Source organism: Marmota marmota, unplaced genomic scaffold (genome assembly GCF_001458135.2).
Source record: "Marmota marmota marmota unplaced genomic scaffold, marMar, whole genome shotgun sequence".
Taxonomy (NCBI): domain Eukaryota; kingdom Metazoa; phylum Chordata; class Mammalia; order Rodentia; family Sciuridae; genus Marmota; species Marmota marmota.
The window spans coordinates 1552532-1579830 of record NW_025999862.1 but is presented as its reverse complement, the minus strand read 5'-3'; the positions used below and the strand labels follow the sequence as shown (position 1 = coordinate 1579830).

At 54.3% G+C, this 27299-nt stretch overlaps 2 protein-coding genes across 4 annotated transcripts in view; one reads left to right on the top strand and one right to left on the bottom strand.

The window, feature by feature from the left end:
• The window catches only part of Cdh23 (cadherin related 23), a 390629-nt gene extending 383079 nt beyond the window's left edge, over window positions 1-7550 (top strand). The window contains exons 57-69 of the mRNA XM_048808827.1: window positions 36-149; window positions 944-1073; window positions 1167-1418; window positions 1497-1658; window positions 2959-3215; window positions 3573-3670; window positions 4045-4165; window positions 4247-4326; window positions 4417-4457; window positions 4558-4618; window positions 5056-5185; window positions 5277-5399; window positions 6537-7550. Of these exons, the coding sequence (XP_048664784.1) occupies window positions 36-149; window positions 944-1073; window positions 1167-1418; window positions 1497-1658; window positions 2959-3215; window positions 3573-3670; window positions 4045-4165; window positions 4247-4326; window positions 4417-4457; window positions 4558-4618; window positions 5056-5185; window positions 5277-5399; window positions 6537-6863 (1896 nt within the window). The 3' untranslated portion in view covers window positions 6864-7550. The remainder of the gene's footprint in view (window positions 1-35; window positions 150-943; window positions 1074-1166; window positions 1419-1496; window positions 1659-2958; window positions 3216-3572; window positions 3671-4044; window positions 4166-4246; window positions 4327-4416; window positions 4458-4557; window positions 4619-5055; window positions 5186-5276; window positions 5400-6536) is intronic.
• Window positions 7551-7775: 225 nt separating this feature from the next.
• Window positions 7776-27299, bottom strand: part of LOC107154804 (prosaposin) — a 34233-nt gene continuing 14709 nt past the window's right edge. The window contains exons 2-15 of one of the 3 annotated variants that reach the window (XM_015500520.2): window positions 22583-22716; window positions 20902-20976; window positions 20205-20330; window positions 18550-18750; window positions 17916-18059; window positions 16387-16443; window positions 14521-14529; window positions 12717-12848; window positions 11376-11471; window positions 10693-10954; window positions 10447-10604; window positions 10088-10168; window positions 9727-9834; window positions 7776-8728 (exon numbers count right to left, since the gene is read on the bottom strand). In XM_015500520.2, the coding sequence (XP_015356006.1) occupies window positions 8693-8728; window positions 9727-9834; window positions 10088-10168; window positions 10447-10604; window positions 10693-10954; window positions 11376-11471; window positions 12717-12848; window positions 14521-14529; window positions 16387-16443; window positions 17916-18059; window positions 18550-18750; window positions 20205-20330; window positions 20902-20976; window positions 22583-22716 (1619 nt within the window). In that variant the 3' untranslated portion in view covers window positions 7776-8692. The remainder of the gene's footprint in view (window positions 8729-9726; window positions 9835-10087; window positions 10169-10446; window positions 10605-10692; window positions 10955-11375; window positions 11472-12716; window positions 12849-14520; window positions 14530-16386; window positions 16444-17915; window positions 18060-18549; window positions 18751-20204; window positions 20331-20901; window positions 20977-22582; window positions 22717-27299) is intronic. The other 2 variants (XM_015500521.2, XM_015500522.2) reach the window with 2 other exon arrangements.

Here is a 27299-nt window from a genome sequence, read left to right as displayed (position 1 = left end):
AGCCTTCCCCTCTGACTGTGCTCCTCTGCCCACAGCTCATCTTGGTAGCCAGCGACCTGGGCCAGCCGGTGCCATATGAGACCATGCAGCCGCTGCAAGTGGCCCTGGAGGACATTGATGACAACGAACCCCTCTTCGTGAGGCCTCCAGTGAGCTTGCCTGTCCCTCGTGGCAGTCACACACACTCCCCTGTGCACACTGATACACATTTGGCTACACATAGAAAATGTCTGTCTGCACGCTTTTCATAAAGGAATGGCTCTGCCCTGAGCAGCTGTGATGCTGTATTGAGCTATTACACTTCAAGGCACGAGCCAGAGGTCCAAAGTGGACAAAGAGCCAGGCACGGAGGAGCACGCCTGTATTCCCAGAGACTTGGGAGGCTGGGGCAGGAGGATAACAACTTAGAGGCCAACCTCAGCAACTTAGCAAGACCCTGTCTCAAAGTTAAAAATGAAAAAAGGCTGGGGAGGTAGCGTGCTGCCTGGAGTGTTCCATTCCCAGAAAACAGGTCAGGCAAACGCGCCTGATCACGGAGCTGATATCGTGTGTGTGCATGCCCGGGCGTGAGCAGGAAGCATGAAAATCAGCTCTGACTTAGAGCAGGGACCCGGGCTGAGGGCCCTGGTGTGGACTCCATGACATGCACATGGAGATGAGGTGTCCCTGGAGCCTGTGTGTGTGCCCAGGAGTGTGTGCCTGCCCCCCCCCCATTCACTCACTCAGGTGCCAGGGAACTTCAGAGAACATGCCACGCCCAGCACTGTCCTCATGGAGGGTGCCACTGGATGGCTCCCCGAGAGCAGGGCTCCTTCACCACAGTGCCACTCATCCCGTGAGGCCTGGGCCGTATGGCTCAGTGCCCAGTCACTGCCCAGGGCCCTCTGGCTGGCGCTGGAAGGTCCCCTTTGGCTCCTGTGATGACGTCCTCCTCCCTCTGCAGAAAGGCCGCCCCCAGTACCAGCTGCTGACGGTGCCTGAGCACTCGCCACGCGGCACCCTCGTGGGCAACGTGACGGGCGCCGTGGACGCAGACGAGGGTCCCAACGCTGTCGTGTACTACTTCATAGCAGGTGGGGCCTGACCAGCCAGTGCCGCCGCCCCTGGGGCTGGAGATGACCCCAAAGCGCCCTCGCACCCTCACCCTGGCCTTGTCGCACCCTCAGCTGGCAACGAGGAGAAGAACTTCCGTCTGCAGCCCGACGGGCGCCTGCTGGTGCTGCGGGACCTGGACCGGGAGCGCGAGGCTGTTTTCTCCTTTATCGTCAAGGCCTCCAGCAACCGCAGCTGGACGCCTCCCCGTGGAGCCTCCCCGGCCCTCGACCTGGTGGCCGACCTCTCCCTGCAGGAGGTGCGCGTGGTGCTGGAGGACATCGACGACCAGCCGCCGCGTTTCACCAAGGCTGAGTACACTGCAGGTGCAGGGGCCGGAGCCGGGGCCCCGAGGTCGCCGGTGGCCCCTCCCTGACACTCACGCCGCCTGCTGGTCCTTACAGGGGTGGCCACGGATGCCAAGGTGGGCTCCGAGCTGATCCAGGTGCTGGCCCTGGACGCGGACATCGGCAACAACAGCCTCGTCTTCTACGGCATCCTGGCCATCCACTACTTCCGGGCCCTCGCCAACGACTCCGAGGACGTGGGTCAGGTCTTCACCATGGGTAGGGGCCTGGGTGCTCGTGGGTGGCCCTCCAGCCACGACCTCTCAGTCACTGCATGGACTGGAGTCTGGGGAAATGGGGCCCGTGAGACCACCCAAGGACACGGGCAGCCCTGGCCGGTCATGTCAGCCCTTCTGTTCCCTAATCCATGCACCTGTTCACCTCTGCGTCTGCCCACCTGCTGGCTCTTGCTGCTTGTCCCGTCCATCATTCACTCATCCATTCTTGCATCCATCTGTCTGTCCTCTTCCCATTCCTGCCTCCTGCTTCCCATTCGTGCATCTGAAACTCATGTGTCGGGGCGCGGGCCAGGTACTGGGGAGATGGAAGTCGGAGGCCACACTTGGGAATATGCGTGTTTCCTTGTGCATTTGCCTGTGGATGGCGGAGACTCTGGGGCTGGTTTGGAAGGCGCCCCTGGGGTGGGCCCATTTCCTTCCACCACTTTGGCAGTCTCATCTGGATGTCAGAATTCCTTGGCCTGGCCTCCGAGAATTGGTAGATCATCTTCTAGTGCCTCTTCCTGGCTCTGCAGTCCCCTACTGTCCTTGAGGGCCCTGGGAGCAGCCAGGCTGAGCTGCTTACCATCCCCTGAGCCAACCTTAGGTCTACCCTGGGCCTTTGACCCGTTTCCTGGAACGCCTCCTGACCCATGTCTGCCTTCAGCTGTGCCTCCCCACCCTCCAAGGTCTAGTTCACACGCCACCGCCTCCAGTTACATGAGGTGGCCACAGCACCTCAGCAAGGATCGTCAAAGTCACGTACTTGTTATTTTTGGGCCCACACAGGCTGCAGATGTCTTGAACTTTTTTTTTTTCCTTTTTGGTACCCGGTTTGAACCCAAGGACACTGAACCCCTGAGCCACATCCCCAGCTCTTTTTTGTTTTATTTGCTCAGGGCCTCACTAAGTTGCTGAGGCTGATTTTGAACTCTCCAACCTCCTGCCTCAGTCTCCCAAGCCACCAGAATCACAGGCATGCGCCACCGCACCCTGACAGCAGATGTTTTAATATGTTAGAGAATTTCAATAAAAACTTGGGGAATAGTTGAGAATAAGAGGATCTCACATTGAGAGTGGAAATGCCCAGTTTCTCTAGAAAGAGTGCTACTCGGGGCAGCCTGGGCTGTACACCCCATGACCTTGTCAGCAGAGCCAAGGGCCCTTCAACTGGGCATTGCTCACTGCCCAGCTGGGCCCTCGAACTGCCTCCCTGGGCGTCTCCAGGCCCTTGACCCTTCCTAGGGGGCTCAGGAGCACTGGCTGGCCCCTGAGCTGTGCCGCCCCCGGGCTTTCCACAGGAAGCGTGGACGGCATCCTGCGCACCTTCGACCTCTTCATGGCCTACAGCCCTGGCTACTTTGTGGTGGACATTGTGGCCCGAGACCTGGCAGGCCACAATGACACGGCCATCATCGGCATCTACATCCTGAGGGATGACCAGCGTGTCAAGATCGTCATTAATGAGATCCCCGACCGCGTGCGAGGTTTTGAGGAGGAGTTCATCCGCCTGCTCGCCAACATCACTGGAGCCATTGTCAACACCGACGATGTGCAGGTGGCCCATGGGACCCACCTTGGGGCTGGGGACAGGTCACAAGGACCAGGGCATTGTGGCAAGGTCAGGAGCCCAAGAAGGGGTACGTGTGCTGCCCGAGTCGTTTCCCAGCGTGACTGGGAGGCTCCGGAGTTCTCCTGGGTCCCTGTACCTGCCGCCTTACCTGCTCCCCCCGGGGCTAATACATGGCACTTGCCCCGTGCGGTGGGCTGGTTGGCACCGAGCTTGGTCCTCAGTGAGCACTCAGTAGTGACAGGTCCACTGTAAGGTAGGGCAGGGAAGTCTCCTGCAAGAAGCCTGCCTATCCCCTCCCCTGGTCCTGCCAGGGTCCCCCGAGCAATGCTCCTTCTCCTCTAGTTTCACGTGGACAAGAAAGGCCGGGTCAACTTCGCACAAACGGAGCTGCTTATCCACGTGGTGAACCGTGATACCAACCGCATCCTGGACGTGGACCGGTGGGTGGGGCCCGGGGAGGGGACTGGGAGGGGACTCATTGAAACACAGACACCTGACTGCCTGTGTGGGCTCTCCCCCAGACATGGGCAGGGCTAGGAAGAAGGACTCAGTTTGGGGGGTGCGCAGAGCTCCCTTCCTGAGCCTGATGGGAGCCTCTGCCTATCGTGAAGGCCCAACAGAACCCCGTAGGAAGTCCCAGGGACCCTGTGAGAACCCCGGCTCCAGGGCAGGGGGGCTTCTGTCTTGCAAGGCTTCAGTGCACACAGGGTGATCATCTTCCGGGGGCTCAGGCAGAGCGGAGGAGATGGCAGGGGGCGGGTAAGGTCTTGGAGGGTGGCTGAGATGGGACTAAAGGCCCCTGACCCTGGTCCAGGGTGATCCAGATGATTGATGAGAACAAGGAACAGCTGCGGAATCTCTTCCGGAACTACAACGTCCTGGACGTGCAGCCTGCCATCTCTGTCCGGCTGCCCGATGACATGTCTGCCCTGCAGGTACCCCATGGGCCCCGTCCTTCCCGGGGCCAGCTCTACCCCGGAGCTCACGGTTCAGGCCTGGCCTATTCTCCCCCACAGATGGCGATCATCGTCCTGGCCATCCTCCTCTTCCTGGCCGCCATGCTGTTCATCCTCATGAATTGGTACTATAGGACCGTGTGAGTGTCCCTGCGCCCAGCGACAGGCGGGGCTGTGGGTTCCAGGTGAGTCCAGCCTCCTTCATGGGCACTTCTCCTGCTTCTCTCCAGACACAAGAGGAAGCTCAAGGCCATTGTGGCTGGCTCTGCAGGTGAGTAGGGACAGGGAAGGACCTCTGGGTGTCCAGATTCCCCAGCCGCAGCTGGTTGGTTGCCCACCTCCCCTCCCAGCCCCAACCCTTCTACCTGCAGGGAATCGTGGCTTCATCGACATCATGGACATGCCAAACACCAACAAGTACTCCTTTGATGGGTGAGTCTGCCGGGCACCCTGAGCCTGCTGGGAACCAGGAAGGGAACATAGTCCCTGCAGCCTCCCAAGTGCTGGCTGAAACCTGGGCTGTGGGCGCCCCCTGGTGGGCTGATCACCGCTGTCTCTCCACCCTCAACTGCATGGCTGAGTTTGGATCCCTGTCCGATGGCCCCTGCCCCACCCCACCCTGCATAGGGCAAGGATATAGGGGCATAGACTTTGGGAACTGGGTAGAGTGAGATCTCCCCACCAAAGCTGACTGTGACGGATGTCAGTCTGGCTCAAGCAGGATCCTAGGGTGGGAGGAACACCCACAGGTGCAGGGGCCGCCGTGAAGGCATGGCGTTGAGAGACCAGGGAGATGGGCAGGTTCGTCTGGGAGGGCACCCGTCTAGCGCGCTCTCCTTGCTTGACCCCCCTCCACTCCCCAAATGCAGAGCCAACCCCGTGTGGCTAGACCCCTTCTGCCGGAACCTGGAGCTGGCCGCCCAGGCTGAGCACGAGGATGACCTGCCCGAGAACCTGAGCGAGATCGCCGACCTGTGGAACAGCCCCACCCGCACCCACGTGAGCCAGGGCGGGGGTGGCTGGCAGTGTGGAGAGCCGGGTGGAGAGGGCAGCAGCTACACCTCTCTGCCTGGGTGGCGTCTCCCTCTAGGGAACATTTGGGCGCGAGCCAGCAGCCGTCAAGCCTGACGATGACCGGTACCTGCGTGCTGCCATCCAGGAGTATGACAACATTGCCAAGCTGGGCCAGATCATTCGTGAGGGACCCATCAAGGTGAGCCCTCCCTGCACCCAGAGCCCCGGCTGAACCTGGACCTCATTCCAGAGGAAAGACGGAAAGCCTCAGATCTGCCACCCCCGGCCTCCACGGGGCCGGAACACCAGAAGGCCTAGGCACGGGGCCAATGCAGAGCTGCCCTGACCTGCAGTGGCCTTGAGCATGACCCATGTGGCTTCTGGCTACTGTCCCCAGGTCCTGCTCCAAATCCTGGGATCCGAAACCTGTGCACCCCAGGCCCCCACAGGGGGTGAGCAGGTGGGGCAGACGTGGAGGGGCTGGGTGGGGGGTTAACCCTCTCCCTCCCCCAGGGCTCGCTGCTGAAGGTGGTCCTGGAGGATTACCTGCGGCTCAAAAAGCTCTTTGCACAGCGGATGGTGCAAAAAGCCTCCTCCTGCCACTCCTCCACCTCCGAGGTAGCTGGGTGGTAGGTGGGAGGGCAGGGAGCTGTGTGCCGTGCCCCACTCCTGGGGGTGCTCTCTCCTGCTACCTTGACGTCTCTGGAGCTCATCAGGGTGTGGGTCTAGCGGAAGTCAGCAAGGGGACTTCTACCTTCCGGGCTCTGGTGGGGGAGTCTTTCCCAGGGATGGTTGTGCTCTGAGGCAGTGAACCCCAAGACACCCTGGAGGGGGTGATGTCACTTTAAGAAACTGGTCATCAGGGTCAATAGGGCCCCGTGGACCTGAAGTGACTGTCAGTATTTACGAATTCAGACTAGAGCTAACCACAGTTTTCCAGCCGAGTGCACGCTGCCCCTTCAATAACCTGACCACTCTCCCCTCCTACTTCTGTGAACACGTACTACCTGGTCACTATCAGAGCTGGGCACGCAGGAAGCAACCTGATAAGAAGCCCAGACACCACACCGTGTCACAGGATGTTTAAAGTGAGGACAAGCCTTTGAAGGTTTCCTCAAGGAGCCCATGTCCCCGAGGATGTGCCGAAGCATTTTAAATGACCACAGTGCCTCTGCGCACCCAGTCTGGAGGGTGGTGGGAGGCCGAAGGCCAGCTGGGAGGCCCTGTGTGAGGCAGGGAGGGGCCTGGATGGCAGCCTCCGGGGCTCGGCCTCTCCTGCCTCTAGCATGGCCCTGAACTGGGGGAGCTGAGCCACTGGGGGCCTGGCCTCTTACAGCTCATCCAGACGGAGCTGGAGGAGGAGCCTGGGGACCGCAGCCCGGGCCAGGGCAGCCTGCGCTTCCGCCACAAGCCACCGGTGGAGCTCAAGGGGCCGGACGGGATCCATGTGGTGCACGGCAGCACAGGCACACTGCTGGCCACCGACCTCAACAGCCTGCCAGAGGACGACCAGAAGGGCCTGGGCCGCTCGCTGGAGACGCTGACCACCGCAGAGGCCACTGCCTTTGAGCGCAACGCCCGCACGGAATCCGCCAAATCCACACCCCTGCACAAGCTTCGAGATGTGATCATGGAGAGTCCCCTGGAGATCACGGAGCTGTGACCCATTCGGAAGACTTGCGGGTATGAGCAGCAGCCCCAACCACTCGCTCCCTCCGGGGCAGCAGCCAGCCCAAGGCCTGTCGGGGCCGGCACCACGTGGGCAGCCTCGGCTGGCCTCACAGCTGCTCAGATCCCACTCTGGCCAGACATTCATCCAGCATCTGATCTCTATCTTCATAAAATTTGTTATTTTTTTAAGAAAACCAAACAAAAATGCTAAGTATCTAAGGACAAGGTAAGGAGGGCCGCTGGGGCCCCCAGGAGTCTGGGGACTAGCTCAGCTGAGGCCACTGGGGGCTCCCTTTCTGCTCTACCCTGGCCACATGTGCCAGGATGCCACAGCAAGAGTCCAGCCACAGGACAGAGACCCAGAGAGCAGCCCTGCTGGCCTGCCACGACTTCAAGTCCCACTGACTGCTGACTGTCTAGATCCCACAGATAAGAAGGTCAAGTTCAATAAGCATTCTCTCCATTTCACTGGCTTCCCAAATGTGCCCAGCATATAAAGAGAAATGACTGACATTCCCTCGGGTTCTGAATGTGGAGTGTGTGTGTGTGTGTGCTCCTTTTTTAAATTAAGTTATTCCCTCAGTATTTTTCCCCTTGGTTTTGTTGAACTGGAACTCACTGAAAAGTTTTTGGAATGGTCTGTTTAAAGGACTGGCAATACACTGGCTCTGGTAACCTCCCTGTGTGTGGCCTGAGATGGGGGTCACGGGTGAAGGGCAGGCCTGGGCTTCAAGTGCTCCCCAACCCACTGCTGGCCCTGGGACTTGGGGGGACCAAGTACCTTTCTTTAAATTTGAACCCACTTTGCTTTCTTTTCCTGGCCAAGGGTGCTGAAGGGACCAGGGGCGTGGAGCTCAGCAGAGACCAAACTCCTCTAGCAAGGTATCACACACTCAAGCCCAGATCTGGTTAACAGAACTTTATTGTTAAATCACAGAAATTTTAGTGCAAAACAAATGAAAACCACTAAGTTCATTTCATAGCATCTGCTCTGCTTGTCTCTTGGCAACCAGAAGTAGAACAGCTTTGGTGGCCAAACAGGCAGCGGCGGAGCCCAGACAATAGTACCCACTCCACACCCAACAGACCCTGCCTGCCACTCTCTACCAAGCAGGGACTTAGGAGCTGTTATCCACATTTATTTGAAAGGGAAAATTAAAAAAAAAAAAAAATCCACAGCAGGGGCAGGGGTGGGCAGAGGCACGAAGCAGGACTCCAGCAGACACTCGAGCAAGCGGTTGCCACCGTGCACAGGACCTCCAGGTACAGCCAGCAGGTTACATTCAGGTGAAATTTCCCCTCCCAACCCAAACCCACAGAACCCCAAACAAGGTATCCCCAGGAAAAGACAGAAAAGCAAAAACAAGGGTCAACCTGGGGCCACCGCACCCACTGGCCACCAGTAGCGGCTTCCAAGGTCTCTGCACTGTCCCCATAGGAATTATTTAAAACATCTAATTCTTCTGAACTGCCTCTGGCTGCTCTGTACAACAGGAAAGGGGACACTCCCTCCTTAGGATAGGAAGTGACCTCAGAAGCACAAACCTACCAGCACCCAAGCCTGTCAGGGCTCAGAACAAGGCCCCTGCTGAGAGGGTGGCTCAAGACCTCAGGCCAGTGTGTCCCCCCAGCAGAGGGGACACTGAAGCAGCTATGTTGGTGGGGGGAAACACCTCCCCCGTGACAGCAATGCTACAATAAGGGAGACAAATCGGGAGTGGTCAAAAGGAGGGTCCTGCTCTTATGACAGACAGGTCTGTGCGTTCGTTACCCCAGACACACAAGGAGGGAAAGAGGCTACGGCTTCTCCAAGACGGAATCCTAGTTCCACACGTGACGCTTGCAATGCTCGACAGCCTGGGAGGAAAGAGGAAACGGGGTTCAGGTGACAGGCTCAATTCCTGACCCATTACATCGCACATCACCCAGGATCTGGCATCATGTCCCAGGTCCGGTGGCTCACACCAGATGCTGAGGACCTCATTCAAAACCAAGGAACACGGGGCCAGTGGAACTTTGGCGCCTCCTAAGGCCAGAGCCCAGTTCAGCAGACGCAAAACCTTTAGTGCGGTGCAGATGAGCACCCGAGCAGGCAGGGCCCAGGACCCCTCCACCTACTGACATCTGGTCCCCAAGAACCTGTGTCACAGCTGCACAAGGGCAAATCCACCTCATCACGAGCCATGGCACACCCCAGCTCAGGTCTCTAACCACGGGCACCTTTACCCCCACTGATGGCAGGGTGATGGTGCACATGGGCGGGGACCTGGACAGGACCGGGTGTGGGCCTCTCCCTGCAGTGACCCACAATAACTCCTCCGGGAAACAGTCAAAAGGAACCCAGAGAGGAGGAAAAAGTTAAAGGAACACAAAGTAACAAGGCCAGAACAAATCCCGACCCAGGAACGTGGCATGGGTCACCCAAACGGTGGCTGCCCAGCCAGGATGGTGCCCACAGAGTCCTGGGGCTGCTGGGCAGGGGCTCCATTCAAGAAGACCTCCAGCTGGCCTTGGCTAGGATTCAGGCCAGGCTCCAGGAGGGCAAATGTGCTGGGGTGGGGGGACCCATGCAAGGGTCTGGGCAATGAGTCCCAGAGGCCTGGAGGTTCCTGGAGTGACCTCATGAAGGTCTGACACTATCAGGAGGGGACTGAAGACAGCAGGAAAGCAGACATACCAGAGAACACCCAGCACCCTTCACGCCAGAAGGGCAACTCAGGAGGGGCCTAACTGCCTCTCTGGGCTGCGGTTTTCGCACTTACAGAAGGCAGGGTGGAGAGCTGACCATGAGGTCCCTATCAGAGCAGGACTTCCAAGGGGCCACCCAGTGGAAGGCGGTCAGCCGAGCTACTCACATTACACTGGGCTGCCGTCTCCACGTTCCGGCACCAGTAGCTGGGGCCCCAGACACACCTCTCAGCTCCCAAGAGCAGCTTGCGGGCAGAGGAGCAGGCCCCGATTTTCTACAGGGGAAAAGAGGGGAGAATCGGGAGCTGCCCAGCCCACCCCTTCCAAAGTCGAAATTAACAGCTTCCAGGAAGCAGCTGCAAGGGACATGCTCTCAGACCCGTGAAGAGGGCAACGGATGGCGCTAGAGGCCCGGGGCCCTGCACTCCCCGCTCCCCCAGGCTCCACCTGATGGCCAGAGTCACAGAGGAACCTCCAGCCCCTGCCACCCAGCTGCCCGGAGGAGCCAGGCCGCCCAGCGAGGCTTACCGAGCACACAAAGGACGGGTCCATCACCTCCACGAGGACCTCCACCAGCACGGGCTCATACTCGGTCACAAACTCATCACACTGCCAAGTAAGGAGGGGACACAGGACCAGGTCTGGGCATGTTTAAGCAGACAGGACATGCTCTTCCACCAGTCCCTGTCACTCCTAGGCCAGTGGGCCCTGGGACTCCCTCCCTGAGGACCCCACCCTCTGCCCTCACTAGCAGATTCCTCCCCTCTGCAGCTCCAGAAGATCAACAGGTCATCTCTCAGCCCAGCCAACTTCAGGCCGGGGACAGCCACAGTCTGCTTCCTTCCACTTCCAGAGGCACCGCAGGGAGCCGCCCCAGCCCCTGCTACCTGCTTCTGGTAGGGCTCAGGCAGGAAGCTGCAGCCCTTCTCGAGCGCGGACAGGATCTCCTGCTTGGTGCTGTTCTTCTCCAGGTTGTGCTCCAAGTAGCCAACCAGCTTCTTGCACACCTCACAGAAGGGACCGTCCTTCAGGGGAGTCACCCGGGCTACACAAGAGAACACAGGGCTTGATGCTGACACAGTCCTTCCAGACTCAGGAGGGGCCATCCTGTGCCTCGTGTGCCCTGGGCTCACCGGGCAGTGCAGGCGACTTGGGCAGCACGGGCAACTTGGGCAGTGGGGGCAGCTCAGGCAGTCCGATTCGGCCGATCATCTCGAGCTGGCCCTTGCCAGAGGAGCAGAGACGGAGCTCTCTGCACACCTGCTCAGGGTTCAGCTCCTCCTCAAGCACTGACAAGATGTACCCGCTGTATGTGTCCACCACCTCCTGGCACACGGTCGACACAGACTTGGGCAGCATCGAGCACGCCGTATCCAAAGCATGGACGATTTTTTCCTGGAACACAGAGAATCATGCGAGATTTTCCTGGAACACAGAGAATCATGCGCGGTGGGGAGAGACTCTGAAAACAGGAGGACAGCAGCCCACAGGAGGCACTGTCCCTCCCTTGGAAGACCACACAGAATAAGACCAGAGCTGCCCGCAGAACAAGGGTGGCCCGCACCCCCGTAGCCGAGAGGGCCCCACAGAGGAAACAGCCTTTGAAGGAGAGGATGTGGCCGTACACATCCCAGGCTGGTGCCAACCGGTGAGGGGAGCTGGCCATGGCTCAGTGGTAGAGTGCTTGCATGGCACATGCCAGGCCCGGGTTCACCCTTAGGATAGTGGGAGTTAAGGGGAAAAAAGTAAGGGGGGCCAGATCCCTCTCCCCCACTGAATTCTCCCGCTGGAGCATCCTTCAGGGAGGGCCACGCACCATGGTGCTGTTGTTGTTGATCAAGTCGGCCACCTTCTTCACCACGAATTGACACGCCTTGCACAACACGTTAGCATGGGCCAGGATCAGCTCCTCCTGTTGACGAGAGAGAGAGAGAGACGTTCACGCTGGGACTGAGGCCCTTGCTCCCGCTGCCGTTATAAGCTGCAGAGGGCTGTGGGGACCAGGGCAGGTTAGCAGCACACCAAGGGGCCCTGCCTACTGAATTCAAAAGGATGCGTGGCTTCCTCCACATCTGGGGTTCCACGCCCTGCTGCTGCTTACACAGCAGGTGATCCAGCCCTTCCCCAATCCTCTACCACCACCCCCCTCCTCTACTCCCACACCACCCCAAATCCAGGAATGTGTATTTCAGAAGATAGAAGCAGTCCCCTCCCTCACCCCAAAGAGCTATCTCCCTGCTCTTGTGTCTGGTTCTAATATTTCATCATTCCACATCACTTTGGGAGACAGATGGCAGCCAGGGAACAGAATGAGAGTCACTGTATCTGACAGCTATTTAGAAATCAAGAGTTGTAAACCCATTTCAGGTTTGCTTTTGACTTTCCCAAACTTCATTAACACCTGCGATTCTTTCTCTAGAACCTACCTTTAATAAAGTAAAACACTACTGGGTAGAACCTCATGACAACCCAGGTGCTCTGTCCAGCACAGAGGCACCAGCTCCAAGTGTCTACTGAACACCTCAAGGAAGCTGACGGAACAAGGGACCTGAAGTTGAATTTTGCTTAACTTTGGTTTAAACATTTAAGTGGTCACGTGTTAAACGGTAAACACTGTACTGCTCCTCCGTGCACTCTGGCCGTGAACTTGGTGGGGAGGGTGGGTGAGGGGCTTGGAGCACCTCTGGGAGCAGGAGGCTGAGCTCCCCTTATTCCATCTGAAACCTCAACCCTTTCTGTAGCCACACAGAGAAGAAACAGAGGGCACAGGGGCATCATGACCCTAGAATACTACCTGACCACAGGAAGTGCTGGGTTCAAGTTCACTATGGGCTCTTTACCCACGTACAAGCAGTGGGCCCAATGAGGCTTCTGCACAAGCCCTGGGGAGGGCGGCCTAGACTCGGTACTATGGCTCCAGAATTGGAAAGGATCCAGGAGGTACACGTGAAAAGGTCAGGGCTGAGCTGGCACTGAAAAACCACTGGATCTGAAAACCACCACCACAGCCTTGGCCCAGGAACACAGCACAGGGTGGAGGTGGGACAGCCATGAGACGCCAGGTAGGGAACAGAAAGTGTGTGACACCTAGATGTGACACAGCATGGAGTGGCCAGCTGTTCCATAGCCATAGTCCACATACAATAACAGCAGGTACCTCGAGGGGATCCATCAGTTCCAGGGCAGGGAGGACGTTCTCGGAGGCCACTCTGGCGGGAATCAGGGTCTGCAGAGGCACTTCCTTGACCTCGTCACAGAACCCAACGAGCGCACAGATCTCCTTGGGTTGCTGAAAGGGCACAGAACCAGCAGTCAGACAGAGCCCTCGCCCGCCACCTCAGCCCCTCTCCAGACACCAGGGTTGGGGTGCTGAGGAGCACCCCAGCCCCAGGGTCAAGGCTGACCCCACCCACCCTGACTGGCAGGGATTCCAGACTCAACTTCAACTCAGAAGGACTCATGTCCAAGAGCAGAGCACGTGAGCTAACTACACCTAGGAAGCCATCATGCAGCTCTAGTCAGGGCCACCATAAGGAACACGGCCTTCAGCATCCCCAAGGACTCATTCTCAGCAGAGTTTGTTTATTCCAGGGGGAAACTACAATGCCCACGAGCTAACAGAAAGCCTATGCTGGAGATAGATATAAGCACACCAGATCTTGCAGGGGCGGGACCATTTAAAACAACATGTTAAAGGGAAAGTTGGCTTTTCTAAAATCCACGTTCTGTGTTCACAACTGCACACAGTACACAGGAGCCCACCCCCACCCCCACCCCCACCCCCACGGTGGTGAATCATTTCAAATCACAAGGTCTTCAGACCAAGCCCTCTACACACCATCTGGACACTAGGCAAGAGAAGGAAAGAGTTTGGAGACCCTGACCATTTCACCACGAAGACCAAGCCCAAAATAAGAATGCAGACCCCGTGAACTGTGAATCCAATGCAGCCAGCACCAGCCCCGGGCCTGTGGGCATCTGCCTACCACCACCACACACAAAACCCGTCAGCCCGGGCGCCAAAACCAGGCCTGCTGAGGCCAGAGAGACAGACCAGCAGCTGGTGCTGTTGAAACAGCTCTAGATGTGGGGCTGGGGGCCTGGGTACAGAATATCCCAGATCCTTTCCCTTTGGCACACCTTAAAAACGGGGAGAAAATGTCAGAGTGAGGCTGAAGATACAGCAAGGGTTTTTTTGGTTTTTTTTTTTTTAAAAAAGGAAAAAAAGGTGCCAAGATAGGGGAGGGAGGCTGCTCTTCTCTCAGGATCAGATTTGTTCAGACTCAAGGCAGCAGAGGCAGAAATCCAGGCGTCCCAACCCAAGAGCTCTCCCATTACACTTCCAAAGGCTTCCCAGCGCTCGGAAGAGGCCAAGCTTAGAATGGCCCCAGTGTGGACTGTGGATGTGGCTCCCACAGTGGCCATCTGACATGTCTCCAGACCCAAAGGACCCCATCCATCACCCAGAAGGGCAGAAGCCACAATCAAGAGATTGTTTCCAATTCTCTGGATCCAACAAACAGGGGGACAATGTGTCATTTGCAAGACCAATTAGCTCATGCAGCAGCAGCATCCCGGGATTATGAAGACAGCACTAAAGACATGCAATGCCCACTCGTGTTGTGACAGACACAAGGCGTCCTGCCGGAAGCCAGGCGCCTCAGAGGCCACCCCTGGTTCCTCATCAGCACGCTGGTGGCCTGCACACATGCATGCCACATGTTGATTCTGACTAGAGGGCAAGACTCTGTTGTTTTCCAGACCCCTTGAAGGAGGGAGACCCCAACACTTGAAATGCTAAACTCAGGGGCAGGATGCCTGGCAGAGAGGGGGACCCTTGCCTTTTGCAACTATTCCTTGTATCTGTCAGAGATACCACACTAAACAAAAATAAATAAATAAAGCAAAATAACTAGGAGAAGCAGCAGATCACTACTACAAGCAAATTCTCCATCACATACCTGATCCTGCTGTTGAACAAAAAAACAGGAAATCGGAGATGGAAACAACGGAAAGGAAAGGATACAACAGTTAAGAAAAATTAAAACAACAATAATCAAGCAGTCAACAGGGGTTAGGGGTACCACCAAAGCCAAGGGCCACACTCCAGCAGTCTGGCATCGCTACCTACCTGTCCCACTAGCCTGATGGACCCCAAACACTACTCTGGCCCTGGGACAGACCACACTGGCCAGCTAGTGTGTGTGCTGTCCCTATAACCAATACTAAATCATGCTGTGCAGCAAAGTCACTGTGAAGGGTCTCCACCCCCAGAGTCTGACCCCACTGGGCCCTCCCCACGGGTTAGTTATGAGCATTGCAATGGAACTGGACACCAGGGCTGCCCAAATTGGGGGGGGGGGGTAGGTTGTTATAAACACACCACTTGCCACACCTAGCCTTGGGGCAATCTATCCTAGGGCCAGCGACGGCCTGGGCAGCAGATTTGACTACCTATTAAAAGCCTGAGCTTTGAGTCAACAATTCCAGCTTCAGTGACCCACACACTAAGGGAAAGATGGGGATGGGCATAGATATATATTTGGCACTAAGGATGTTTCTCATTCCGAGGGCAATCCTGAAAACAACCTAAACACCTAGCCACAGGGGACTGGTCACACAGATTATGTTTGATCCATACTGTGAATTAATATGCAGCAGCCACATGAAAATCACCTGTACAAAGATAACTTAGTGATCAATAAATCAGGAGGGGGATGCGAACTACAAAATACAAAGCAATATATAAAAAATGACCCCACAGACTTTTATGAAAATGCAAATGATTTTTGTGTGAAGTATTATCTGTATTTTCAAAAAATTTTATACACAATATTTATAAGGAAAAATATTCATGTTAGCAACAAGGAAGTACTTCATTAGGTCGAGTCACATCGAAAGCTTATTTTCACCTACTTCAGCTGCACGTCTTCGTAACGTTTGCCTTTAAAAATTTTTACAAGGCAGGCTGTGAGCAATGATCCCAAATAAACTGCTGTGCCTGGTTTAGTTGGCAGATGACTGGAGTAGGCAGAACAGGCCCAATGGTCACCCTGCCAGGCTCTGTGGGTCAAGGGTCTCAATTGCAATGACTCAGCCACAAATGGGCTTCACTGGGTTCCAACGGAACTGATCTATTCTATGAAGGGCCAGAGGTGAGGGACCCCTGTGTTAGGAACAAACTCAAGGACAGACATCAATCCTGATGCAGAAAGGCAGCGTAGGGGAACAGTGCACCCCACCCTGCTCTGGCCCTCAGATTAGATCTAGGAAGGCCAAGCCAGCTCCCCAGCTCAGCATGCTGCAGGCCAACCAGTTTCTTAACACAGTTCCAACATAGAGGAGCCAGCCCGCTTCCCACGTCTAACAGGGAATAAATGTCCCTGTCACCGGGACACAAGAGACGCCAGTGCAGGAGTCAGGGCCTGAGCAGCCACTAGCTGACCCCACTCCAGGGCAAAGGGCCAACTCCACCAGGCAGGATTCCCACCCTCCCCAGCTCCAAACTCAGGCTGCATGGTGGCAATGCTCGGGGTTGGTCTAGAGAGCAAACGACTACAGATCCCAGGGCTAAAGCCAGATACTAGCAATCTGACGGCCAGCTCACGGGTGCACAGGCCAGCAGGCCACCATAAGGCAGTCCTGGGATCAAGCTTCTTCCTTCAGCCTTTCTTGGGTGGGGGGGTGGTCAAGGAGGGTTCTTTCTGGCCTCAATTCAGTATTTTGAGAATTTAAAAAAAAAGGAAAGAAAGAAAGAAACTAAACTGTATCTGGAAACAGCAACATTTAGGACAAAAATGCTAACCAAGGACTCTCCTGCCACCTACCATGTGCATCATCATCTGGATGGCGATTTCAGAGTACTGGCTGATATAGTTCTTGCACTGGAGAGAGAGAAACAGTTCTTCAGTTAAATTAATTACTGCAGCAAAGAACCAAAAAAACCAAACTAGCCTTTTCAACAGTGCTAACTGCTGATTATCAAGATTCCTACCTATAGAGCCAGGCACGGTGGTGCATACCTGTAATCCCAGTGGCTCGGGAGGCTGAGGCAGGAGGGTTTTGAGTTTAAAGGCAGTCTCAGAAATTTAGCGAGGCCCTAAGCAACTCAGAGAACCTGTCTCTAAATAAAATATTTTAAAAAGAGCTGGGGATGTGGCTCACTGCTTAAGCACCCCTGGGTTCAATCCCTGTATCACCCCTAAAAAAATTCCTATAGAATTTTATAATCTGCTCAAAACAAACTTTAATGAGATAAAAGTGACGTTATTTTATAACTTACAGAAAACGAACAGAGAATGTGTTCTGAAACTGTTTACCAAAAGAACTAAAGAGATTTTGTCTTTCTCTATTTATGGCCAATTTGCCCCAAGGTCGTTCAAAAGTTGCTCCGTAGCAGTTTGCAGTTGGGAGAGAACGAAGTTACAGATCCACTGATGAAGAATCCAAGGTTACTCTTGAAACCTTTACACATTCTCAGACAGGGCTGGTTATAAAATTTAAATCCAGACGAGTCAAGAATGATTTTCAATGACCTGATTTCATACAAAGCGAGGCACTGCCAGCAGCCCCTCTCAGAACAGCTCCTGCCACACTAAGCTAGTGCTCGCTTCTCACTAGAAACCAAGGGTAACGCGAACAGCCCCAGGAGAGGGTTTACCTGAGAAACCACCTACAACGGCAACTGCAAACTGATTCCCAGGCTTTCATAATAAAAAGATAAAAAGACTGTTCCCCTGGCTGACAGCCCTAGGAGAGTCAGGCCACCGACAGGGCTCCACCCAGGAAGGCCGCTCTGGAACCCAGAGCAGAATCCCAACTGCCTCCCCCACAAAGGTTTCAGAAGGCACTCAGGTACTAAGTTGGATTTTGGTTTTCCACATCAATTTCATGAGCGAATTTAATAATGGGAATTGGGTCCAAGGAATGAAACCACCTAAGGAACTAACAGAGTGGGGTGCCGAGCCCACAGAACCCAGGCCTCCAGGTGGGCACCGTGTAGGTTGGCTCACAAGGTGGGCGCTCTCAGAACCGCCAGGCTCTTTCAACAGCTGGCCCCCAGCGTTTCTAATAGGTACGGTGACAGGAAGAAGACAAAGTTTGACAAAAGCAGTGTTCTTCCATCATTTTCTATTATCTGCAGATTCAACTACCCAAAGTGTATGTAAGGTCCCCACTCAAGCAGCTGGGAAAAACAGAGAGGGATTATTTGAAGCACCTCAACTCAGAGCAGTCAGGCTGAAATTCCCAACTCTACCGTGGCAGCAACGATCTGCTCTCTTGGTGCCCCACTCCCGTCTCCAGAGCCCAGCTCCCTGGGCCAGGACATCTTCACAGCAGGGAGGGGCACACTCACCATGTCAGCCATGCCAGGCCCCAGGCGGTCACACTCCTCCTTGGCATGCTCCACCAAGCCCTCCACAAAGGTGGAATTGGTCCTCACGGCCGTCTGGATGTCGGTCACCATCTGCACGCAGTCCTGGCAGACGTCTCCACTGGCCTAGAGAGAAGGGCAGTGAGGACGCAGCTCGGTGGCAGAGGACCGACTCTGCAGAGTCTTCACCTGCCCAGGCTACAGCACTGGGGGCCACCACCGAGCAGCTCCTAATGGGTTTTTAAGAGGCTCTACAAGTACCAGTAGGTTTAAAGTCAACTCAGTATTCACTGAAGCACAGACTGGGGAGGCCTGGGTGCAGCCTAGGGTCAAGCATGTGCTTGGCACATACAGAACATGGCCTCCAACCCCAGCACCACTAAACAAAAGGGGGACACTTCTGCATCTCATCTTTAGAGACTGCATCGTACCCCACCTAAGGACTGCCTGGTACCGGCAGAGTCACGTGAAAGGACAAGACTCAGTTTGAGAACATTACGCGCCGCCCCTCCTACCTCATCTCACACACTCACACACACTCACGAACCACCCCTCACACATCCCTGACTCTACCTTGCCTCCAAAGGGTCCCCAGGGCCAGCCCCACCCGCCTTACCTTTGGCTGGGGCTTGCTCTGGGGGCCATCCTGAGGGTACAGGAGGAGGGGGATGTTGGCCATAAAGGGAGCCACCACCTCAGTCATGTCTATTTCCGGGATCTTGTTGGCCTCCAGCTGCTTCCGGTGGCTCAGCTCTGCCAGGTGCTTCTGAAGAGACTCGCAGAGGTTGAGGGACGAGCACACCTCCCCTGGACGGCTCTGGGGGGAAGGAGAGCCGGCTGAAAGCCCCCTCCCCGTGTGTGTGTGTGTGTGTGTGTGTGTGTGTGTGTGTGCGCGCGCGCGCGCGCGCACGTGCCTGTCAGAACAGGTTACCGAGTGCCTAGGAATCAGTCCCTCTCCCCAAGTCCCTTACACAGAAACAACAGAGGCCGGGATGTGGCTCCTGGCAGTGTTTGCACGGCGTGTGTGAGCCTGGGCAGGACCCCCACACACGGAAACTCAGGAAGAAAAGGAAGACACGGACAACCCGGCTGCTCCGTTCCCCTGGGAAGGCCACAAAAGCCACAGCCCCGCCCCACTAACACCTGGAGGCCTTGAGCTTACCCCAGCACTGCACAAAAACCAAAGAAAAAAGAAAGGAAGGAGGGAAAGAGGAAGGGAGGAACGGATGGATGAAGAAAGGAAGGAAATAAATTCCAACCCATGCGCCCAACCACACAGTAGCCGTGGGCTCCTGGACTATGACTGCCACTCACTGTCAGCTCTTCCTTTTTAAAGGAAGATCGGCAACTCTGAGCCACACACTACTGCCACGCACTGGTTCTACACACCTTCCAGGTGCACGCTCACGCTATGACGCGCGCGCGCACACACACACACACACACACACACACACACGGGGACATCTCCAACTCTTCCAATTCCATCCTGCCCTACCTGCTCCCCATGCTCCCCTCTCCACCTCCATGTTAGCAAACGACTCCACCCCCATCTTCCCAGAGAGCTGGAGACACTCTTAACTCTTCTCTCCTGTATACCCCCTCCATGGCCAAGGCCGGCCCATTCGCCCTCCAGAATGTGCATCTGTTTCCTCCCTATCCCCCTCGCTCACATTGCCAGAACCTTCACAGTATCCTGCCTGAGTCCCCTGCTGCTGCTCCTGGCAATGGAACCTGGACGGAGCCTTTTGGGACACAGCCTGGAAGGCCCTCCACAATGTGACCTCTGCCTTCCTCACCAAAACCACGTCCTGTCTCAGGACACTCCTGCCCTGATGGCCCTCCACGGTTTCTTAAACACTTGCCCTTCTCAGGGCCTTTAAAACACAGCCTCCAGCACGTGGCTTCTGCACAATCTGTACCTGATAGGTGAAGGCTGAGTACCCTCACCGCTGAACCCCCTTAAATTATAAATTCACAGAAATTCAGAGAAATGAAATTATTTGTTTGCTCCAAAGACAACACGAGTTACTCAAATGGCACCTGTAAACATTAGCTGGTTCATAGCAGCCCATCTGCTGCCCCTCACCAACCCTGGCAGGCCACAGGGGCTGCTGGGCCAGAATTCTTCTGAACGGCAGAATCAAAATGAAAAGCTCCTCAAAAAAATACAAAGCCACAAAGAGACTTCCCAACTGAATCACTGCTCTGGGCCACTATCTCCTCTGGGCCCTGGAAGCACCTAGAAAGAAGAGCCTGTTCCCCATCACTTACCATTTCCCCTTTAATCAAGTCCAGGATGACGGGGAGGTAAGAGTCGACCATCTCCTTGCACAAGGCCGACAGGTTCGTGTTAGGAAGCCAGTCGCACATCTTCTCCAGGTAAGTGAGGATCTCCTCCTGCCAGGGACAATGGCAAGGATCAAAATCAGAACAGGCCTCTTCCCTGCAAATGGCTGAAGGCAAGAAGGAAAAGCAAGCCTGCAAATCAGCCAGGCCTCGGGGAAGAGGGCAGGAGAAGAGCTAGTGGTGGCCCAGGGGTCTATCAGTTCACCAGGCGAGCCACCTTGTGCTTCATGGTATCAAAATTCAAAGCAAAGATTCTTTGACCTGTGGTCTTACAGGCACAGAAAATTCTGAGCAGAGGACAGTGAAGGTGAGCCAGGGCCAAGGTGGACGCTGACAGGCATATCAGACCCCAATCAATCTCGGGTATTTAATCTGTAGTCCAGGGGTCAGCAAGCCGGGCCCTTCCCCTACTGCGTTCAGCCTCAAACAAAAAACAGACCTACATTTTTAAAGTGGTTTGCAAAAAGACTACGTGACAGAAACAGTATGTGGCCTGTAAGGCTGAAAATCCTTCCTACTGGCCCTTTACCAAAGACATCTGCCACCCCTAGACAATCCTCAGAGTCACAGATCTCCTGAGGAACCGGGGCATGAGGCCGAGCCCACTCCAGCCCCCACTCACCTCAGTGGCATTGTTTTTCAGCATGTCGCCAGCCGCGGTGATGACCTGTTTGCATATGTCACATGGAAGGGATTTCTAAAAGGAAAGAACATGAAGCCGAGATGTTATTTGTAGGTCACAATTCACACCCCCCACAGCCGGAAACCCTCATGGCCTTTATCCTATTCTACCTAATAACCAGCCTATGGTCAAGGCCACGTTCCACTGTCAATCCTGGTGCCCGCCGTGTACACGAGGAGACCTGGACAGCACAGGGAAGGACAGGTGAACTGGGGAGAACACTCTGTGCTTCTATGGGACAGAAACCCTTTCCTGTCCCCTCTCCCCTTTAGCATCCTGCTCAATTCAGGTGCTATAAGTCAATTTCAAATGAATGCTCACAACTGCTCTGAAGAAACAGCTCAGAAAGATGAAATGGTGGGTTTTGACCATATCCCACAGTGGGTAGAGTGGGGACGCCAGCGCCAGCCAGTTACTATGCTGCTGTACATTCCACTGGTGCCTGATCACCTTCTGCTCAGTTAGGACCTACACCAAACCCAGCCTCCTAACAAGCCTGGGCACCACCAGGCCCAGCAGCCACGGAAATTCTAGTTCGTTCTCACAGCTCTGAAGGAGGCACCCACAGGCTCCCTTCTCGATGTTAACTGTCAACCCTTGCAGAACAGGCTAACATGTCTGGATGAGATTATGGGACACCTGTAAGCTCAGCTGAGTTCAGAGAAACCAATCTGAACCTTTAGACCTAGTCAACCATTACTGTGCTTGAGGGTGTAACAAAAGAGAGCCCGGCACCCAGGAGACTATCCAGTCAAGCAAGTTCTGAAGTCCTCACTTAATACACATGAAACTCAGAAAAAGAGAAAGCAGTGTTCAAAAACAAGATTGAACGCAAATTAGAAACCAAATCAAAGAGTAGTTTTGGCCACAGAAGACAATTTGCAATAAATAATTCAGAAACTATTTCTGAAAGAACAGTGTTATTTAATCAGGTATTTTGTTTTTAATGAAGAAACACTAGTGGCCACTGACAAGTCTGGAATTCAAAATCCACTCATCACACAGCCTGTACCATGTGACATTCAGCACATCCCAGAATGGGCCAGGAGCAGGGTCACATTCTACTGGTGCAGCCAGCAGAGCTTGGCCACAGTGTGTTAGGTGACATGAAGAATGCACACGAGGTCTGTGGTCTCACTATTTCTCAGAGTCCCAAATTAAAACGCTGCATTTAACATCATTTAAATGAAAACCAGTGGTATCTTTCCCACTGTGGTTGTAGTTGGAAATAAAGTTTTAAGCTCTAGGATCTCAATCTGTGGTTTGCCTGTTTGAGAGGGTTTAGAGGAAATATGAAATGGGAAGATTTGAAAAGTCTAGCATATATTTGTGGAGTGAGTGACAAAGGATGAGCTATGCCCACGTGCCCAGGGGACCCTTATCTAAGGTGGGAAGTGGGACCTACAGAGTGGCCCAGAAAGCAGCACAGGGTCATCAAAAGACAGCATGACCTGGGGGAAGGGAACCCTGTTCACTTCCTAGTGAATCGGACAGTAACAGACCTGACAGGCCCTGCCTCCCACACAGGGTCATGATGAAGGGCGAGCACACAGGGGAGAGGAAGTGCTCGGAGGATCTGGAGGAGGGAAGGCAGGGCCGGCCGCCTGGGCGAGGCGCTCACCGCCGTGGGCTTGCTCCACACGGTCTGCTGACAGTGCTTCAGGGCCCTGCAGTCCACCGCCGTCTTGAGGTCCTGGCACAGCACGGCTGAGCCCCCGGAGCATTTTCTCAGGTCTGGGACAGGGCCGGCTAGAGCTGAAAGAAAAACCAACATGCGGAGGTGGCACCTGGCTTACTCCAGCCCCTGCCTGCGGCAGGACACGCGCCTGGCCCCTCACCAGCCTATGGAACACAAACACACTGCTGCTTGGCTGTCCAGCCAAGAAACGGGGCTGGTCACGGGTCACCGGGCTGGAGGGACGCATCCAGCTAATCCTCTCCAAACACTGAAACAGTATCGGGGTTCAGGCCCTTTCACCCTTTCAGTCTTAGTAAGTTTCCATAAGTAATGAAAGCTACCGCAGGAGGAAAAACTGATGAAGACTGACCCTAACTTCTGCAGACTGAAAACCATAAAATGAAAAGTTAAAACACCATAAAAGGGGCAGTGAAAACCAGATCAACCTTGTTACATCAAATAAGGATTCTTAGAGTTGTTCAAGTTCAAGAGCACTTTTATTAATCTCATTCTATTGAGTCTTTGCACATAAACAAATTTACTAGCAGGAAATAAGGCTGCACAAGCCACCTGGGTATCAAAAAATCACGAGTCCATCCAAAACCAGGGGCGTGGAGTGTCACCTGTTGCTGTGCCCGGGAAAGGCCTCCCGCAGAACCCAGGCACAGAGAGCTAAGAAAAGACAAGACAGAAGACCCAACATGACCAGGGACCAAAGAACGCAGGTCAGGGCCACATTTTAAAGCTAAGCTAGCCAAATTGGGGGAACACCTATGTCACAACAGTGAGAAGTTTACAGTAAAAGTTTCTTCTAGGGCCATCAGCAGTGTGACTGCTGAAAGTACAAGATTTACTAGGGGGAAGATCCCTCTTCAAAAAGCAAATACAGGAGTGGTGGCCTAGCCTGTGTGAGTCCTGGAGTCCAATCCCCAGCAACACACACACACACACACACACACACACACACACACGAACATTAAGAAGCCACAATAATTTAAGAGGCAAAACATGCATAAATATATTTGAGTGCCATTTACAATGTTAAAAACACGCAGATGTAACCTAAATGGCTAAACATGGGGGAGGGGCAGACTAACCTTATCATACTAAACTACTGTTTGTAACTAATTGTTATGTAACTATTGTTACATAGCTGACAAACACAATTGCAAAGATGAAATAGATGAAAGAAAAAAGTTCAAAACCATGACTACACGAGTTGTATAAAGATAAGAAAATAAAGCAGGCTAGCTGAATTATGTTCTTCTTCTTCATTTTTTTAAAGGTGATGATTTACATTTTTTTTTTTTTTAGTTGTACACCTTTGTTTTTATTTAGTTTTATGTGGTGCTGAGGATTGAACCCAGGGCCTCGCATGCGCTAGGCAAGCACTCTACCGCCGAGCCACAACCCCAGCCCCCTGAATTATGTTCTTAACTCCCAATGCCACTGGGCATGGATGCCAGGTTTCACGCTCACTAGGCAAACAATGTAGAATATTTTTAACATGTTTTATAAACTACCTTGAGAGTACACATGCTAACACAGATCGAGAGCACCCTGGATTTCAGAACCACAGACTGTGGGAAATGCTCCGATTCTCGTCTCCCTCTGAGCCACCTCCTCAGGTAGACAAGAACGGATGCCATCCGACTACACTGGAGCATGATGGGATGGCACAGAGGCCAAGTCCCAGCAGACATCATGCTTGAACCAGCTTCTGTTGTCAACAGAAGACACTTGGCCCAAGTCTAAGAGGAAAGCCCCAGAGCCACCCAGCAGAGAACCCCTGAGCCATCTGCGTGCAGCTTCTTGCCTGCAGGCCAGCGAGAGGGTGGGCCGTGGGGCAGGCACACAGCAGTGGGGGCAGGTTCTTCCTCCGGGAGCACAAGGGAACAAATGCTCCATTACTACTTACACGAGCTACTAGTGCAAAGACTTAGGTCCCCCCAAAAGCTCAAGCCAGATCACCTGCACCCCTGTGAGTATCAGCAAATGAGTTACAAACCTGCCACCCAGGTTACAGTCCTCCCTGTCCCCAGGGAGCCAAACCACAAAGGCAACCAGGTGACAACCTCAACTGAACTGGCCACTCTCCAAAAGCTGTTGGTTTGGATTCCGGTGACTGTGGGTAAATGCTGGATTCCAAACAGCAGCGAGCTCCCCAGATGGCTCACAGGAGTGAGGCTAACCAGTAATGTCACATGAGGCTGTGCCAGGTGCCGGGAAGTGGGTGTGGTGGGGGTGCGTCACGAGGGTGAAGGGTGCCAGGGCACGCAGGGTAGGAGACTGCACAAACAGGAGTCCCAAGACTCAGGAGCTCCCCCCAGGCCATCTCAGACATGGGCTCCCAGGACTCCTGAAAAGCACCCAGCAAGACACACTGCCCGGTTCTGACCCAGTAACAGACAGGAAGCTACCACAATGGGTCTCCAGGCAAAGGAATGCCCAGTGGCAGAGAGGGAACCAGCAGATGGGTTCAAGACACCAGAGACAGGAGCAGGACTGCGGGGGAGGGAGGGGCAGGGGACTGCCATTCTTCACGCTCACCAAGGCTTGGGCAATACAACTCTGACCCACTGTTCTCCCCAGCCTCTCAGCCAGGAACTGGCTCCTACGGACCAAAATCGATCAGCTTTTCAGGAACAAAACTCACTATCAACTGAGCGTTGTGGCACAAGTGTGTAATCCCAGCAACTCGGGAGGCTGAGGCAGGAAGATGTTGAGTTCAAAGCCAGCCTCAGCAAGGCCCTAAGCGAGGCCCTAAGTCACTCAGTGAGACCCTATCACTAAATAAAATACAAAATGGGGCTGGGGATGTGGCTCAGTGGTTGAGTGCTCGAGTTCAGTCCCTGGTACCAAAAAAGAAAAATAACAAATGAATAAATTAATAAAAAGGAGCAGGAATGTAGCTGAGTGGTAGAGCACCCCTGGATTCATTCCCAGTAACACTAAAACAGAAAAAGAATACTTTGTAAGTTATTTCTTCTAGTAACTTGACACAGTATCATCTTCAATCACAGCTTTATAACTTTGTTATCTGTTTTGGACAGGACATTCTGGACTAAAACTAATCTTAAGTAGCCCCTTTTATCTGCCCCGGTCCAGCTAACACAAGCCCACTGTCTTGTTCAATCCCAAAGGTTCAATGACCTCTGAACAGTGGTGAGCCTCTACCCCAGATTAGAAATGGAATGTATGCGTGGAGTCTCGGACAATTGGAAACAGATCCCACGGGACCCTGGAGAACAAGGCTTAAATCCCAACTCTGGAAACTCAGTTCTTAGCAAGACTTGCCCGTCTACCTCCAGCCTAAAGCCAGACTGCACAGATGCCCGTAAAGACGGCAGCCTGTGGTATGCAACAGTGTCGCATGTGAGCAGATGACTGCTGGCCTCAGGAGGGCAACGCAGGCTGAAGCCACGGCTCAGGGCCTGCTGCTCCAAGCTACCGGCTCACTTCTCAGGAGTGCTGTCCCCTGAAGGAATCAAACAGTGGGTCAGACTGGGAAAATGTATTTACACACAAAATTCTCTTGCCAAGTCAGATGCGGTGGCAGACACCGGTCATCCTAGCTACCTGGGTGGCGGAGGCAGAACTGCCACATTCCAGGCCAGCCTGGGCAACTTAGTGAGACCCTGTCCCAAAATAGAAAGAAGTGGGGACGTAGCTCAATGGCAGAGAGCTTCCTCACATGGGCAAATCCCTGGGCTCAACCCCAGCACCTCATTCCAGGAGGCTCTCAGGGCCCCCAGGTGTGGGTTTCATCACGAAGCTCAGGCAAGGATGGCTAGCTCCACTGACTGGGCCAAGCCTGCTGTCCTCAGGCAGGAGACCAACAGGGACAGGCATCTAAGCCCTAGGGATGTTTCTACACACTGGGAACAACAGAGGGAATGACCAAAGGAGCCTTTGGGATAAAACTGGACAAGAATGTGAAGGACAGTGCTAGAAAGACAGACTGTATGGTGTGTGTGTGTCGGGGGGGGGGGGTGTCCAGAACCTTCCAAAGGACAGCAGGTCTCTTTGGCAAAGAGGAAAAACTGTCCCTGTCTTTTCAGAACTGGAGCAGAGGGAAGGAGCCAGGCTACAAAGCAGAATCCCAGGCACTCTGTGAAGGTCTCATTGTCACATATCCCTATGTAAGGGGTCCAACCTGTGGGCAATGTCACAGAAACCATGAGGGATTTCTGAGCAGACACAGGGCAAGCAAGCTCACGTCTATGAGTCTTTTTCTATTCCTTTTCTTGAAGTACCAGAACCTGAACCCAGGGGTGCTCTACCATTGAGCGACCTGCTCTGCCCTTCCTTTGAGACAGTCTTGCTAAGTAGGTGCCCTAGTCTGACATTGAACTTGTGATCCTCCTGCCTCAGCCTCCCAAACTGATGGGATTATAGGCACGCGCCCCCCCAGCCAGCTCTCATCTGTGTCTTAACCACCAGGCCTTAGGTAGCACCAGTGAAAGGGAGGGGGACACAGAGGGAGACCACCTGACTGGAAGGCTAATAAGAAACTCCAAGCAAGACCTGGCAGCAGCAAGGGCTGAGACCCACAGAGGAATCCAACAGGAGGAGGCGAAGGGCAAACAAAACCGCAGCCTCAAGAAGTGAGCTGGGCTGAGAGGGAAAACAGAACAGCGAGATGCAAGGACTGAAGGAC